This window comes from Pieris napi, chromosome 6 (assembly GCF_905475465.1).
Source record: "Pieris napi chromosome 6, ilPieNapi1.2, whole genome shotgun sequence".
Lineage (NCBI taxonomy): Eukaryota > Metazoa > Arthropoda > Insecta > Lepidoptera > Pieridae > Pieris > Pieris napi.
This window is the reverse complement of record NC_062239.1, coordinates 6,980,650-6,999,187: the sequence shown is the minus strand read 5'-3', so window position 1 is coordinate 6,999,187 and position 18,538 is coordinate 6,980,650. Positions and strand designations below refer to the sequence as shown.

The following is an 18,538-nucleotide window of genomic DNA, read 5'->3' as shown; positions in this document are numbered from 1 at the left end:
CAAAAATTGACAGAAACTTTATAAACCGAATGTTAAAAAATTAAATTCTTTAATTTTCATACATTGTCTTTACAAGATTGAGACTAGAGGATAAACATTACAATAATTAAACAGTAGCAAAGCTATTATATAAAATACTACTATCCTGACACCTTGCAGTTTACATACATATTTTTATTTAAAAAAACTCATAGTTGAATACAACATTCAACCTTTTGAGGTTAAGTTGAAAACAAAAGTACTTCTCATGTTTATTATTAACTTTTTAAAATTAGTAAACTGACAATAATTTAATTTGAGAACTTTAACTACAACGCTGGACGATTTTTTTGACACAAATTGTCTTTACTTGGAATAAATAAGTCTGATTTCGCCCATAAAATTAATATAGCACATAAAACTACATACAACATATAGCCGATAATATTCAAATTGTGCATTTTTGACGTATTTTTGTAATGATGTCGGATGGTACATTCCAATCCACAAAATGAAATAGGCAACGTTTACAACGCTTTAGGTATAATCGGCCTAGAAAAATATGTGCTGATCTCTTGTTATATGAGTGAAGTAATAATTTTTGGTACACGGACATAATATGTGAATTCAACATATTAATACTAACATCAATACCTCGAAATTAAGGAAACAATAAAAGTCTTTAATACTTTACAATTTCCTAATATTCACGTAGACCATAACAATCCAAGTCTTCCCATTAGAATAATAAATAACAAAAACCTTACAATAATTTCGACTACACTAGAAAAGAACTAAGCTAATAATATTGGCAAAGTTATAATTTATAGCGTTTAATTACCGAACATACAATTTCAATATACACAAGTTATCTCTCAATTGGTACCACGAAACGCCTTTTAACTTTTTTCCTGTGCAATAAAAGTTCTCTCGCTAGATGACGCTTTAACAGTTTTTTTTTTAATTTCCTACATCTCATGGTACCACATTCCTTAACCTTCTCGCCAACACGAAATTTTAAAGATAATTTAACAGTTATAAATTTCTCAGCGTCTACTCTATAGCGGAACATTATAAAAGCTAGCAACGAGTTAGGAAAATATTGCAAATGTGCAAGATCAGTTCAAATGTGTTTTAATCGTAACGCAATTAAAATTGCACGTAAGCATTGAGCTTTGAAAAACAACAAAATGTCGCAAAAATTTATATATACAGGGCACCACATATACCAACTGAATATTAACCATTTCACAATATATAAAAACCATAAATATCGGCTAGCGATTTTGACAAATGTAATATAGAGACACACACATATTTTCGCCTAAAGTTGAATTGGTACCCTAATCGTATTATAATTTAAGAATTATTATGATCATTTTAATTATTAAATTTGCTAATCAAAGTCAAATTTTAACTGGAACAATACACAAAATATGTATTACTAACTGCGTGTTAAACTCGTGTTATACCTTATGGCACTTTCGACAATCCAAAATATTTTGAGACAAAACCGGTATTTACCGCGTAATCACCGAGACACGTATACCAAATGCAAAAAAAAAAACTATAACAATTTATAACTTCTGTTATTAGAACAGTAGAACTTTGCTTATATATTTAGAGTTGGCAACTCAGCGCACATTTCGCCACCACATTGCGCTTACTTAAAACTGCATTAATCTCTGCGTTAGACAGTTGACACTTGTCAAAGTTAATAGTATCACGTGACATGGGCAAAATTGTTAAAATATGTAACGTACTAGCGGAACTGTGCGCATCGCAGTGTTACCCACTCTAAAATCCTACTAACAATTACTTAGAAACAGTCTCTAGTATTTAGTACTCTCTTTAAAAATTACTTTCTCACTAGAAGTTATAAATTATTTATCTTTCCTGAAGCTTTATTAGTCAACACTTCCAAGTAAGACATATCCAGTTTAGATACTTGGTTGAAAGTTCATACCTCTTTTAGTGCTCAGTCAGTTAACCTACAACCCTGTGAACTTCCCTACCATCGGAAACCTAACAAAAATTCTAGCAAAACTATAATGCTTTAAAAACAAAATAGAAAATAATGTTTAAATAAAGGAATCAACTGCGTTTCTAATTAAAATAATGTTTACTTATAAACACAGCTTTACAAAGTGATGCAGCATATTTTTATCCATAAATCGGTTATAAAAAAACGACTCAAGGTAACTTTCTTCAATAACAAAAATTTAATTTAAAAAGTATGGATAAAATTTTTGTTATAAGTATCTGAAATATAATGTGAAATTATTAAAACAAAATTTAACTATGTACAGCACATTATTGCCATGACGCTGAACATATATATAGTAAACAGTGGTGAAATCAACATACTTCGTCAATATATAAAGTGCATAGAGTACAGTCGCACATATATGTTATGACGGCTGACATTGACAGTTGACAGTGAAGTTTTGAAATATGGGTTTGTCGTACTGACAACCAATTGTCACTAAAAGAGGCACAAAATACCGACGTTGTACTTAGTTCCCTTCGATGGCCTTAGCTACGAACTCGATGAAGCGTTTCCCATACTGTTCGGGGTCACAGGTCGATATGCCGTCAACATTGCTGCCGTACTTTACCGTTTTCGCCGCTTTTGCCGCCTGTGAAAGACAATATTAGTTTATTAATCTGTATAGAAGACTAGACAATTAGGCAAATAAAGGGGTTTTGTCATGAACAAAGTTTATTATAATAATAGTAAGTATTTATTATTATTAGCGTCATTTAATTTTTTTTTATATTGACTAAAATTAATTTTTGTTTCACTTGTTAAGATTTCATTTTGACATTGATTTATTACTTCAAACGAATTGACTAAAGCTTTGAAATGTCAGATTCAACGTAGTTATTACACAGATTTCTGTGTGTAGTGAAGTTTAAGGTGTAGGTGACTTAATGGATCTAAGGCGTGTTGGTTTCCTCACAATATTTTCCTTTGCTAGTGTGTATTAAATGCGCACATAGACAAGACTATTGGTGCACAACCGGGGTTAGAAGCTACCTCAGGGATGACATTGACACGCCCAAAGCTAGGCTACTGCTCATAGTAAACTAAACGTAAATACAAGCTACAAGTGACATATTATCCTTATTGAAAATAAATGCGACAAGCATTTTGTTATTAAAACCTAATTAAAAAATACCTGTTTCCTAACACCATAATGCGTGAGGACATCAATTAGCGCCACGAAGTAAATTTCTTTCTTTGGTGCTCCTGAAACAATTAAATACAAATAAGTTATAAAAAAATATATTCATTTACATTCAGGTCTGATAATCTTCGATATTTCATTTATTTATGCTTCATTACATTTTAAGAAACAAATAATTAGGGATGCAACAGGCGGCATAACTAACAAGCGATCTCTTCCAGGTAAACCTAGTAAGAAAACAAACTAAAAAAAATAAATAAAAAATATTGGTTGTTTGTAAAGTAGGTTTACGATCGAGATGTTTACGTGATAACGTCTTATTGGTGATATAAGTTTTTGGGAAGTAAGGAATTAATGAAGATAACAATTTTTTCAAATTTTAAATTACATCTATCGTTTTATTCACACTTTTGATGATAAATTTCGGGTGTAAAATGACAAGTTTACTTATTCGACTATGATATACATTTTTCTTCATACATTCACGTAATGACTGGCAGCGCTCGAGATGAGACGGGAGATCGGTCCGTCTCTCTCTCGTTATACCTGCGATCGCGCTCGTGAGGTTTTGGTGTGACACAAGTTTCTGAACATGTCACCCGACTAAAACGATTTTAAAGACGTTATCACGTCAAAAGTTAAACTCACGGATTCATGAATAACGATGAATAAGATATACAAGAATTACTAAGTCACGATTAAACAGGGTAGGATATGAAAATGTTTAATCGTTTATTTTATCTTAAGTCGGGTAACTAGATACGCAATTTTATAAATTTTTATGTAATCACAAATACCTATCACCTTATACCGGGAATACGTCGAATTACCAATAACCCTGTACATAGGCATATATAGTCAGAAGCACGGCTTCGATGTGTCAGAAATAAAATGTAAATAACTGTAAAAAAATTATGGAAAAAGATATTGATCTACATCTAATATATAAAATTCTCGTGTCGCGAATTTTTTTTTTTATATGATACAACATACAAAAATAGATACAACCCCTCATTTTCACCCATCTACGATCAAATCTTATTTTTTATTACTGTAGATAGTTATTTTTATTGAACTAAAATAATATTTCCTAGAAATAATATACATGGCAAAACAAATGTTTGCCGGGTCAGCTAGTATTACATAAACGTTTACTTATACCGCAAACATACCGACAGACATACATAAAAAGTTGAAGATTCTATTTCATAACTTCTTAGCTTACCTTCTTGGCTGGGTATGGCGTAGATATCCAGTTCCGGTATGATGCCCTCATATCGCAGGGAGGACTGACGACCGAAACCCCGCGGACTATCTGGTGGTGTGTTAAAACCCCATCTGAAATAGTTAGAAATTGTTTCATCTTTAACCACTTTCTTAAAAACTAATTCTTAAAAACCCCATCTGAAATATATTAACTAACGATTTAAAACTTTATATATTCACTAACAATCTTAAACAACATCTTCTCAACCAAGTATTCCTATCGTGAGTTATGTAACCTAACTTTAGTTAAGTTTCAAATAAATATTTTAGTAGAGGCGTAAACAAAATGTAAGCAATCGTTGCAAACTTAAAGCCAATATGAGCCCTTAACTTTTACCACACTTATAAATTGTATTTTAACATTCTCGTTTCCGATAATGACCAAATTATCTATTATTATTTGATAATGGTAGTTTATGCAACTGTCAAATAATAGAGGGTGTAATCTTATTTTACAAACTACACTCATGTTTTAATACTTAATTATATGCAGTTGCATACACTACTTTATTTAATCTCATGGCTATAGGCTTCCAAGTCATAAAGTCTTGGAAACATTTGTCGGACGCTTTTCTTGATTTTTCAGCATAAGACTATTCGTCGAGTTAAATTTTCATCGGTATCGTCGGTGTTGCTTGACATTTTTGCTACTAAAGTTTTATCCAACAAAATATTACTCAAATTCGTATGTACAAAATAGCGCCAAAATGGAAAAAGTCTGTTATTGGTCTATTGGCTCGGAAAGAGCGCGTTGCGCGCGCAGCGCACTCACCACAGATTATGTGTACTTAAATTGAATTGAAACCTCCTTGGTCGAGACACATTGTACTTTTATAATTAAAACATCATTTAAAGCATTGTTTTGTTAGGAAAATAATAAAATAATAATAAATTTAATTTTCTTAAAGAAGTATGTATATAAAATATGCCAATAAAAGTCTGTATTTCATTTCATAATTAGAATATTACCGAATGAGATTATATAAATATTTTTATTAAATTAAATAAGTGTCAGTAAGATTTATGAACCCTTACATAAGCCAAGTTTGTTCGCGTTGATAGCGTCGCAACCCCTAATTTCCATACTGGGGCTTCTGAACGGGCCATGTTTTGCTGCAATTGATGGCTGCACTGTTGGCAACTAATTGCCCGGCCATTACAAAAATATTTTAATGCAGCTGATGGCCGAACAATCTATGGCTGGGCCATGTGTTGCAATATGTCTGCAATAGTATGGCCCATGATGCAGACTCCAAAACGGGCCACACTAACCGGCAACAATGGCTGACGAAATCACACTGATCGCAGCAGCTTATATAGTTTTAAAAAAGAAACAGAAAAAGAAGAGATTGTGGATTCGACCTTACTCAAATAGGCGTGAAACTGTAGACAATTTGAGTCTTGAAATAAGCCTTGATAATAAATTATTCAAGAACTTTACAAGAATGTCAAAAGGCGACTTTGACTTTCTTTTAAACAAAATTGGACCAAAAATAAAAATAATTTTTTTGTAAGCCTCGTTGCTTGTTATGCCAAACTTTTCAGCGATTTCATTCCATGCATCTTTTTTAGCATTCCTATCATGACTAACTTTGTATATGCCGGTTTTTATATCCCACAACTCAGGGTATAATTAATGTACTTCCTGTATGTAGCCTAAATTTTAATTAATATTTAATTTAACGTCAAAATGCAGCTGATCGCAAAACACACAATATAGCAACAGGCACACTTCACTCATAGCAAACTTCATGTCGCGTCAAAAAGGATACACTATGCCATAACAAAGAGAGTGACTGAAACAACAAGAGAACTGGCTGTGCAATATTGCAGTTGAATTCGATAGCCTAGCGATCGTCCGGCCACCCATCGGGGCAACATCGGCCATAAGTGGCTATACAAAACATGTTTGGCTATATGGCCGGGACATTACTGCAATATTGCATAGTGTGGCTGCTATTGTTTGCAATGTTGCCGGCCACAGTGTTGCAGCCATCAATTGCAGCAAAACATGGCCCGTTTAGAAGCGCCATCATAAAACGAATATTATGTAACTTTTGTCAACATAAGTACTCATTTAAATTTTGGCAATCTATCTCGTGGCTGGCAAAATTTTATAAATCAAATCCCGTATTCTACGTATTAATTATTTAAACTTATTTCACAGAGTAGTATATTGGAGTTTTCAGAAGAGAAAATAAGGGAGCGTTCAAGTATTACGTCACGCAATTTTTGGAGATAATTGACACACGCATACACCACCCCAAAAATTGTTTTATTCATATATTCCGAAAAAACATTAAAATTTGTTATTTTTTTTTAAATATTCTTACGAAGACGGGTCACTGAGATTAAGTTGATAATAAACCCTTGAAGAGATCTACGGCGTTTTCTATCCGATCCCCTAGCTTGTAACAGTATTAATGTGACACAAAAAAATATTTTCCACCTGTCATGGCGATTGTCAGTATCGCTGTCAGACTCGGAATCATTCTCTGTGTCGTTCTCGGCTTCCTTCTGTCGGGCTGCTTCAGCTTCTGCTTCGCCTCGACCACACTCGTGTACTCCAAGTAGAAGGGAATAGTCCATCAGATGGAGTTTTGTTAGGAACTGGAATTGATAATAAAAAAAAATCTTATAAATTTGGTTTTAGCCTCAGAATTCTGACCTTTAAATTTTGATCCTAAGACAAGTATATGCAAAGCCGTGATTCGAACCCAAGAGGTCAGGGTTAAGAGTTAATAACCGATAATAATATGTGGCTCTACATTGATATATAATTAGTATACTATTGGAAAAGTATATTAGTTGTAATGTATTTGTTGTAGTTAGAGCAATATCCTTTACTCTTTGACTTTAGAGAGAGGCTTGTCCACTGATTTAAAAATATTAAATTAATTATTATTAATTATTTATTAATTTTAAATTTTTACTAATTCTACTAACATAGATCTTAAGAAACTATTGTTACTAACTTACTAATCAATCAATGGACTGTATTTGTCTGATTTATAAAAAATATTATTATTATTATATCTAAAGATTTCTACTTCTACATACACGCTTGAAAAAAGAATTGAAAATTGCTGGGATTACTTTCTTGTATTTTTCTGTCTATTACAAATTGAAAATCAAAAAGAGCGGCTTCAGGGAATAAACGCAAATATAGGTCCACTCTTCATATTCCTATTACATTTGAAACATTAAAAAAAAACGAGTACTTATGTACCTACACGCGTTATAAGGTATATAGTCCGGGATCCATCGCCCATTTTTGCACTTGATTACTATCAAGCTAATTTTCCCTGAGTAGCTTTATTTTGATGAGACGCCCAATAATTTGCTGTACGAAACTCTCGATTGTGGTAGCTAACAGAAGTAGCAAGGATAAAATATGTTGATTTGATGATTCTCAAATATTTATTAGTAACTGATTTTTTTTTGTTAAATCTCAAGACAATTATCTAAATTATTCGAAAAAATATTTGTCCTACAAAACCTATGGTTTGATCAAAGAGTCCCCTCCTTCCGACATGTATCGATAACGAGGTCATCATAAATGATTACTAACCAGGTGATTTTTTATTTTTTACTTAGTTAATATTTATGTTATTTAACAGGCATATTGTCCTACAAATTGCGCGGTACGTTATCCCGGTCCTACGCTCAGAAATTGTTAATACCACAAGACCTTTTTTCTCATTACTAACTGTAGGACAAAAATTTCATATAATAGGTTAGTGTGTTCTCTGCCCAAATGAAACAACGTCCTACAAGAAAACAGGTATGTATCACTAGTCCGACAAGAATTGTAATGTTTTCGTTTTCCTATTTGTAAAATAAGATACAGTGAAAAACACTTTTTTAAAATTTAAATAACTTTATTTTTTAGTAATCTAGGTATAAAATTTTTTACGTGGGATACCTAATTCGCAGTAAGCAATGCTCTGCGCATGCGTACCGCCGTACCGGTGTGACTCAGCTGTAGTAGCAAAATACAGAAACCCACGACATATTTTATCATTGCTACCTCTGTTAGCTACCATAATTGAGAATTTTCGCATAGGAAATTGTTGGGCGACTCATCGAAACGAAGTTATTTACGAAGATTCAGCTTGATATTAATTATTTTTACATCAAGGATCTGTACTACTACTTTTGAGCGTAGGACCGGGATAACGTACCGCGCAATTTGTAGGACAATATGTCTTTTAAATAACATAAATATTAACTAAGTAATAAATAAAAAATCACCTGGTTAGTAATCATTTATGATGACCTCGTTATCGATACATGTCGGAAGGTCTCTTTGATCAAACCATAGATTTTGTAGGACAAATATTTTTTCGAATAATTTAGATAATTGTCTTGAGATTTAACAAAAAAAAATCAGTTAGTAATAAATATTTGAGAATCATCAAATCAACATATTTTATCCTTGCTACATCTGTTAGCTACCACAATCGAGAGTTTCGTATAGGAAATTATTGGGCGTCTCATCAAAATAAAGCTACTCACCGAAAATTAGCTTGATAGTAATCAAGTGCAAAAATGGGCGATGGATCCCGGACTAATACTTCTTTGGCGTAATAATTTTCTTCGAACGCTTTAGAAGAAGGTTTCCCTCTTCGAATCGCATTTTTCTTGTCTATTTTAATGGTCACTTCCAATCGAAACGATATAATATGTACTAATCATTACTATATTCTTATATTTTACAATAAACGCTATGTTTATTACCATATTGGAACGGGTTTTCTCGTATAGAAATCATCATCGTGGTTGTCCGTTGAGGGTGTCCGTTTTTTGTGACGGTGCGCGCGCGCATCGTAAAAATTTACTCTCATAATTTTTCCCTAACGCGCCAAAGGAAATATAACTTCAAAAATGAACTAATTTTGACAATTGACATACCTCAACGTCAGCTGTAAGTGTCTCCAACAATTTCTCCTTTGCAGCGTCTCCGATGTCGATCCTAATACCTTGCTTTATAAAATCGTTGTCTTTGAGCGTTGGCAACTCTTTCTCCAACTCCTTCTCAGATGCCTCACGATCCACTGTCGACCCTTTTAGGTCGTATTTTCTGTAATATACGTAAATAAATTTATAAAAGGATATTCCATTCCCCAAATTGGGACTCACGCCCGGGGTCACTTTGAATGTTAAGACATTCGAAAAATGGATTAAAATAATTAGGAGTTTCAATTTCACTTCTTCATTATATGAAGAATTACAATTTTCATTATATGAACATTTACATACTTTGTTTTGTTAACAATTTCATAGTAATTCCTTCCTAAGATTTATTATTGAAGTTTCTTTAGAGAACAATTAAATTTTTTAATATTAAATATTATGAATAGGGGGGCATAAGAATTTAAGAAAGGCGAGGCACGAAACTCCAATGTAAAGTGTTGAATTTCTTTTAGGAAAAGTATAATCGAAATATATTTAGTAAAATTAACTGCACACTAAATAATTTTAATCTTAAAAATATGTTTGTTAAGTCGGTAACCCCGATATATCTGCCGCAGCAAACAAAAACGCCATTAAACTCGGTCTATTTGCTTTAGAGCTCAGGAATCGGGGGTTAAAACAATACATTTCAAGAAAATCAAACTCGTAAGGCAATGGGCAACCTGTTCGCGAACCGCTATCTTTAGTAACGGTTTGAACATCAATTATTTTATGTAAGGTTCACGCCAGCTTTTAACCACCTTATTTTTTACATGATAATCTTTTAGGTTCGATTCCGGCAAGAGTAATTGCTGTTCGATAAGGCTGCTCCCCTTCTTGCGTATAACAAGATAAATAAAACGCACATGTACCTCTTGCACCATAGTGCAAGTCTAAGTATCTGTTACTTCTAGTGATTTAAATAAGTGAATCATACAAGGAAAAACATCTGAAAAATACCTACTTGTGTATATTTAAGTGGTTGGAGAAAACATTCCTGGTAGCGACTAGATAATGTTCAATACCGTCCACAGTGAGCCGGTACATGCCAAGGTATTGGGGCAGAAGAGTCTTGCCGTGACGCTCCACGATATACTGTAGGAAAAAAGGTAATATAGAAAACTTGTACGTTTTGGACTCGTAACAAAATTTGGGTAAGATTCAAAGACAAGACGTTCGTTTTAAAACGTCATTATTTTTTTAAATTTATATTTGAATATTTCATTAAAAATGTAGGCGGGCCATATAGCGCGCATGGACAAGACCCGATGGACGCGAAGATTCCTCGATTGGAGACCTCTAGACAGACAGAACAAATGACTGCCGCGGCCAAGCATGCAGAGAAATGTTAGTCGAGTTAAGAATAATGATGAGAACTAAAAGGATGGCTGTTGATGTTAATATTTCACATCGTTGTTTAGTTTTTGAATGACAGAAATCTTAATTTAAATTAGCAAATAAGATTACACGGAACATTTCCAATACGTGTATCATAATAAAAATCTAAAGCCATCAATTTCTAGTTTATCATTTATTTTATTTAACCATCTTAAAATTATTAGATACCTAAGTCACCAAGTCAGATATTAATCTGACTTTTGGGGACTAGATTAGATAACAGATTCTGCGAAAGATGACGTCAGATACATAAAGAAATATATATTTTTGACGTAATTTACAACCATTGTCTCTAGAAAATCGACAATTATATAAAATAAGGAAATTTTGAACAAAACTCGTATGTTACTAGAATCAAAAAGATAACATATTTTTATCAAAGATAGGTTTCGTGGAAACCGATAATATTTATTAAGCACTTGAAATAAATGCATCGTTCATACATTTCAGAAATTGAATTACTTTTGTTTTTTGTAACAAGCTTCATTTCTTAACATTTTTAGTCTTTAGGACTTATTTTATTATAAGCATTATGTCATGTGACACGTAACTCCTAAGCTGACCAATAAATAAATAAAGAACGTATAATGAAGGTATAGCTGGTAAGCTTTACGTTCTACACACATTGTGGAGGAAGCACATACTACTTCTATTCCTGCCTACAACATTCGTAATCGTGCTCACGTTCCTCACATCAACACACAGAATCAACATACTGTGAAAACTCCATGTAACGCCCGTCTATTTAACAACGGCCTCCCTAAAGCGTCGAAATCACTCGGCTTTGGTTGGTTTAGCTTGTCTTCCATATAATGATACACTCTACATAGCATTACATTCACTCTCAATAACGACAATTAAATAATAAAATGTACTTTTTAAGTTTACGAAATTATTTAAAACTGCGGAACTGTGTACGTTCTTTTGTAGCTTTATTTTCCTAGCCCGTAATAAATTCGACTGTCGGCATCATACGTACCGAACTTTCTAAGAAATCCATTATTTTGATTACAAATTGGGATTGCTTGAACGTGATTTATGACGAAGATGCCTCAATATCGCAAGAAATGAAATAAAACAAGTAAAAAAATACATCATAATTTCTGGTGCAGCAAAAGGCGTCAGGCGAAAATAACAGACTATATGCAATAGCGTTCAAATAATAATTGTTTTTTATGTAATTACTAACACTAGTCTGAATTTTTTTTCTTTTTCTAGATTTTCCTACTTTCTATCGCCAACTCTCTGTAACGTCAAAATATGCACAGTCCCTTGAGTGTCGGTATATAGAGTTTACACTGTATGCAAAAAACTCAGTTTTGTATCGCGCATCCCGGACACACAACGACCACTATTTAAGCTTTGACTTGTTTAAGCTATCGCGGAACATGCTTAATCGGAGTGTTAAGAATATCCATAGCGCTAGTCAAAGTACTGCATCATGACCACACCCAGCATACACACCCTCACGTGATATGTACGTCACTTTCATATTTACACAACACAGCTGAATTAGGAATTACTTAGTTAAATGTATTTAATATTATTGTTTCTTAACTTTCGTTCAGGAATCTTTTTGTACATACAATGTATTACGCATTATATCTTTGGCTATATATTTAGTATAATTGCTTTTTGAAACAGCTTCTTTCTAGCAAAATGAGTCCAAATATATGTGATACTTTTTCTATTAAAACTACATATTAAAAAAAACATTTGATACGCAATCAGTTATTTTGAAAAAATCCTCAATAATTGCCTACCCACTTAGTCTTGGTGGGTAAAGTAACAATTATACCAATAGCTATACAAATGAAATTATATAGAAGCAGAATTGGCTGTTATTATATAACCTTCACACACACACACTACAATACACGTATTTAATACCACATAAGTAACGAAACAGCCGAGGAACCCCCTGAGCACAAGTAATTTGTATTTACTTAAAGGACCTCTTTTGTATATAATTTTGGTTTCTATTTCATATAAAATAAACAATAAACCAAAGACTTTGCTAAGTTTTTACGACCTCTAAATAACAATGAGTACATAGAATTACTATTACGTCCTTATGATGTTTGAATATTTGGGTATATGTATATATCGGCAGATCTCCACTAAGTACATAAAATTATGATCAAAAACGTATAATTTACGATCAAAATTAACGTTTTAACGAACATTTAACTATTTCATTTGATCGCATGACAAGACACTTTAAATTTCGTAAATTTTATTTAATCAATACTTCGACATCGTATTTCCTATACCTGTCACGAATAATAATATAAAAATTATAGTATTCCTTTAAATCGGAATAAAAAAGAATGAAATATTATTAAATTAAAAGCAAGACAGTATGCTTTTCTAGTTATATAATTAAAATTTTAGTTCCGTATGTACCAGTTGCGTGCAATATAGCTATTAAAATAATAACTAGCTTAAGACATTATTACAGACTGAAAATATGGCCGTACTTAATAATATTGCATCGACACATAATTTCGACGCCAAACAAGAAATAAATAGCATTCAAACAAAAAAAATATATATTTAGATACACATCTAAGTACTGTCAAAATCGTATGACCACATGGCAGATGGGAGACTTATTCCTCACTTTCATTTGTTTCTGAAGACCAAAGATTCTCTATAATTTCTCATTCGGTTTTAAAGAAAGCATTGTGGGGTGCTTTTCTCGAACCGAATTGGCTGTTTTGCTGATGATTTTCTTTTTTTTCTGCTTTAAGTGCCAACAAATTTCTATAATGTTATTCTATTTTGTTGTGTGCTTGTATTATCTTGTATATGTTTTAATTGTATTTTTAAAATTTCAATTTTCTATTTTTTTTGTGAAACTTAGTTTACGTTAATTGTCACACATTTTAGATGTAAGATTTTGTAAGATTTTGAATAATTAGTAGATTAAATACTGTGTGTGATGTCGTAAGCTTAGTAACTAAATAAATAAAAATAAATAAATATAATTGAATCATCTGTATGTATGGTATGTTGAATTAGTAACCTTTTTAAAGTAAAGATATATCTACTATCTCTATAGTTAACCAAAATATTTCAATTGTTGATTCATTAAGAGCAATAAAGATGCCGTCATCCTGTCACTTTAAAAATAAGTAGAATATACAAAATAAGACATACCGGGTGATAATGTTTGAGGAATGAATGCATCCGTTCCACCTCCTCCGAAGTCAAGGTTTTCAGGATGAAGAGCCTGTCATAACTTTGATAGAACTTCGCGCCGGACTTTCCCGAAGATTCATCTGGTATCGGCTGCGACCTGCCGACAATATTCTTATTATTTACCTTAGACTGCAACAGATAGCATCTGCGAAGTAGATACAGAACGTAGTAAAGAGTATATAGTACAATGTTTTTATCGTTGTTTAAACTTAAGTTCACACTCTAGTCAGAGTGATCAGTCGGGTAAGGTAAAAAACATCTTAAAACGACGATATTACTCATTGCATTATACAATCTAAAAATAACTCTTATAAGGACAAAAATGCGCAGTCCCTTCTGCGACGCAATAAATTTACATTGCACTTTAAACATTACATAAGATCTGATATCCAAAATGTATATGTTAACGTAAAATTGTAAACACCGTTAGATTGTAATCTATCTCGCGAGATTATAAACTGTCGAAAGATTGTGAACCTCAGCGTACTGCTTACAATTTAACGTATTATTATTCGGTAGAGATTGTACTACACTAACAATCTTTCGACAGTTTACAATCTCGCGAGATAGATTATAATCTAAAGGTTTTTACAATTTTACGGTGACATATACACCATTCGCTGGCCAATCTTCTTCGCCTTCCTTTACAATTTGACCTAAAGTAGTTGTCAGGCCACTGCTTATTAAACGCTGAAAGTCCGTGTGTGGAAGTTATTCTTTTTAAATAACACTTGTCTAATATTTACTGTAAAAATTGTAATCTATATTTAATTAGCGCCAGTATGGCATACCAATTTTACAAAACTAACATATATAACACTTGGCTGCCCACAGGAATGCTACGTAAAGAAATTCCATAGAAAGCTCCTCGAGAAATAATAAGTAGAGGCGTAGCGCAACATATTCAAGCGAACGTTTACGTCATAGTACAAAATTGTTTGCAGACTAATAACACACAATTAAAATTCGCTTCCCTTCAAAACTTTGTAGAGTTGTACAATACTTTTATGTATAGCAATTTATTTTTAAAAATAATGGTTACGCCCGTTCATTATTGTGTTATTAAATGACGCTATATCATGTCATTAGACTAGTTAATTAGCTTATTGATAAGCCTCTAAAATATTCCTATGCCTAAGATTTCAACTTGTATTAGTTGTATAAAATAATAATTGTTAAATATTGTTTCTAATGGCTTCAAAGATATTTAGATTATTTCGCACTTAAGTACCTTTTGTGATATTAAAAATTAAAAATACGTTGGCTTGATTTGATTTGATAAAATTTTATTTTATATTTTATTAAACCTTTACATTAAAGGGACACACCATGCTTCGGAAATCCAGAATTCTTACTCATCACGATGTAGTAGAAATGTTATTAGTATATTTTATAAGGCTCAAATGTGAACATGTGAAAATGTGTCAATTAAACAATTTTTTTTTTAATTTGACGAATATTTAAATTATCCTAATTCTTGATTTGCTCCAGTTCAAACAATTTGTATGACTCAAAACTTAGCGATTAAAAAGAGTGGCGGTGAGTTTCTTGCCAGTTCTTTTTGCCCGCTCTACGCCCTTGACTTGCGAACTGGTAGTAAATGTATATTTAGAATTAATTTAACTTTTCAATGAGGAGTTATGTTTCTTTATTGCGGGGGAAAAGTCAATTATTAACATAAATATGGTCAAGGTCATAGCTACCTATACTTTTACACAATCTTTTGTTGAATGACTCGAAAACAACGCAAATAAATGCCTTATTTAACCAAGTTTTTATTCATACACTTTAATGGTATCGCTCCAACTGCCTACTATGTAATTGACATTAATTTGTATTGCTTTGTTATAATTTTAAACGTCTAGATGAGCTATTAACCCAAAGCGACCTTTGGTTACTTGGTTTAACATTCTTAATACATAAATGAGAGTACTCTTTAATTCTAAGTTCTGCACAAAGTTTATTGACTTTTTAACATCCTTATGATTTTTGTTAATTGATTTATGTATATTCTATATTATAATAGGGGAAAATACCTAATTTACCGCTTCCTTACATTATTTTAATTACTCGATTTATTATAATTCTCTCAATTTCATAATTAGTTTCTAACTTCTCTTAGAATTAACTTTGCTATGTGCTATTTGCTTTGTGACATAAAAGAGGATTTTTGTGTGTCCAAAACGCGTGTTTACTGTGAAAAGTTGGATGTATGACGAACAAAATGTTTATCTTAGGATTTACAATGCATGACACACCGGAATAACAAAAAGCAATCGATTTCTCCCAAACAAAATACAAAACACGGTGATCGTGAATGATGAAATGCTGTGTCAATCCAAGGCACACTACATTCTGTTAAAAGAAAACCGTTACAAATCAAACTGCTGACCTCAGCCTGAGATTCATACTCAGGCCATATTTGAGCAGATCGCAAGCATCTCGGAGGCTCTCTTGTCCATTCCTCATCTCCGTAACACCAGACGGCGCTGTGGCCGAACGCCGCAGCTTATTAATATACTTCTTTCTGGCTCTCGAACGGAGGTAGTTATCTGGTTTTCTAAACCTATAGGATATGACGGGAAGTAGGACCGGACGAGAAAATATAAAAGGAAATAAAATATAAATAAATACAGCTCCGGTAATAGCGTAACACACGTGGTTTCCTAGCAAAAAAAAAATGTTTACAAAAACTTACCTAGTCAATGACTCCTTATAATCAAGGTCATCTATTCCAAATCTCTCTCGCAGATTCCTGAAGACGAGAGGGCAGTACTCCTTTACTTTGAAGTGTGATGGCATGTTTTCTCTGCGGGAATAGTGTATAAAATTATAATTAATAAAATTGGGTGCCTGGAAGAGATCGCTCGAAAGCGATAAGGCCGCCTTTTCATTTAATTTTGTCAATTTTATTATGTTGTTGCCACGAAGTATTAATAAATATATTTTTTTAAACAGACCAAAGAGATTGACCCCATACTATGATGCACAAATATCTGAAGGCATCTACAAATATATGAGAAATAAGTGTCAATTTTTTATTTCTAAAGAGTTTCTTGTTTTTAGAATTTTTCTCAACTTATTATTTATCTTTCCCATCGTTGAAACTTACCCCTGAACTTCCACAGCTATTTTAATATCATAATTAGCCAAATTATTCCAGCCATTCTCAAGTTATAGCGAGACATTCACAAGTAAGTAATACATTCATCAAGTTCTCAAGTTTATTGATTTATTAAATAAATACATGCATATATTTAGATAGTGGTACATTTAGCCCCAATTGTCAAACCCTATTTTACTGAATAAATAAATTATGGGAGTTAAAAGTGTAGACTCATACATCACTATGGAGAATGGGGCAGACATTATCCCATGTTTGTTTAAATTATTATTATTTGTAATGGGAAAGAAAGTTAATATGCAGGAGTATCTACTATCTAGTATTGAGTATCTAACATAAAAGTAAAAATAATACTTACTTATTAAACAAATGGTTATCAACTTTAAGTTTAGAATATGCCCTGAAATCATCAGGAAGTAACATAACAGGTATTGAGACGTGGCTCAGTTCATTTATCTGGAAAAAAAATGGTTGTACATCCAAAAAAATGGTAAAAAGTCCTTTTTAAAAACAACTTATAATAACTATCATTATTATTAGTATATAAGTGGATTATGTTAGACTAATTATAATTAACTATTATCAAAGTCTTGTTTAACTTTACTGCAAATTTTTACTCCTGAATAAATTATTTTAAAACAAGGTGATAAATAAAATTTTGGATAATAATGATTTCAGGTGACAAATATTTGGCACCTGTGTATTGACCTAGCATTTATATATATAAACATACAATTACTATTTGATTATTGATGATTTGCCAGATGAAAGGTATATGAATATTTTACTAAGAAGCTGAGTGACATTTCGATTTATCAACTAAAATTCACAACGTAAAATAAAAATGCTAAGGTAAGGTAAGTTCTAAGCAATAAAACCGAAACTAAAGACTTGTATAATCTAAAAATATTACCGTGTGATTAACTCCCCACATAAAAACAGAGAGTAAAGGTTCATTAGCACGGAATAATTTCACTTTCTGGTGTTTCACACGAATATGTTTCTTTTTCAATTTACTCAATCCTGTTGTAGGAACGGACATTTTGGATTTGTTTACGCGAAGACGTGCAAGGCCTGTAAGTAGTACTTTTTACACACAGAAGCTTATCTAAACCATTTTCACAACACTCATAATTGATAGAGTCAGAAGAATTTCAAAAATTATGGAATTTATTCAAAGAAACTCGACACCCATGAAAATACAGCCAAACTACTTTTTGAGTTTTGACAGCTCGTTCATCGTTTTCATGTGTTGCTATTTTCATTTTATTTATGTAGCTGAAACCTGAATAAACAATAAATTATTATTGTGTTTATGGTCGAAGACGACATAGAATGATTTAAATTTTTTTTATGGAATATGTAGGGGGGGTAAAACTGGCTTACACCCAAGTTTGTGGCGTTGGGCCCTTGTCCCCGG

General features: G+C 32.3%; 1 protein-coding gene and 1 long non-coding RNA gene across 4 annotated transcripts; one reads left to right on the top strand and one right to left on the bottom strand.

Moving 5' to 3' along the window:
- Nucleotides 1-6: 6 nt before the first annotated feature.
- Nucleotides 7-18,439, bottom strand: LOC125050491 (phosphatidylinositol 5-phosphate 4-kinase type-2 alpha). Of its 2 annotated transcripts, XM_047650380.1 has the most exons (11): nucleotides 18,032-18,439; nucleotides 17,477-17,574; nucleotides 16,693-16,803; nucleotides 16,387-16,560; nucleotides 13,953-14,091; nucleotides 10,357-10,487; nucleotides 9,351-9,519; nucleotides 6,886-7,046; nucleotides 4,396-4,508; nucleotides 3,162-3,232; nucleotides 7-2,618 (listed from the first exon to the last, which is right to left on the bottom strand). In XM_047650380.1, exons 1-11 carry the CDS (start codon nucleotides 18,158-18,160, stop codon nucleotides 2,496-2,498), a joined length of 1,419 nt encoding a protein of 472 aa, XP_047506336.1. In that variant the 5' UTR covers nucleotides 18,161-18,439; the 3' UTR covers nucleotides 7-2,495. The 2 variants fall into 2 exon arrangements, with proteins under 2 accessions (XP_047506336.1, XP_047506337.1); XM_047650381.1 differs by lacking the exon at nucleotides 16,387-16,560 and having other exon boundaries at nucleotides 18,032-18,431.
- Nucleotides 10,429-15,178, top strand: LOC125050496. Of its 2 annotated transcripts, XR_007117148.1 has the most exons (3): nucleotides 10,429-10,546; nucleotides 10,629-10,739; nucleotides 14,829-15,178. It is a non-coding gene; the product is annotated as an uncharacterized LOC125050496 (long non-coding RNA). The 2 variants fall into 2 exon arrangements; XR_007117147.1 differs by lacking the exon at nucleotides 14,829-15,178 and having other exon boundaries at nucleotides 10,629-10,919.
- Nucleotides 18,440-18,538: the final 99 nt, after the last annotated feature.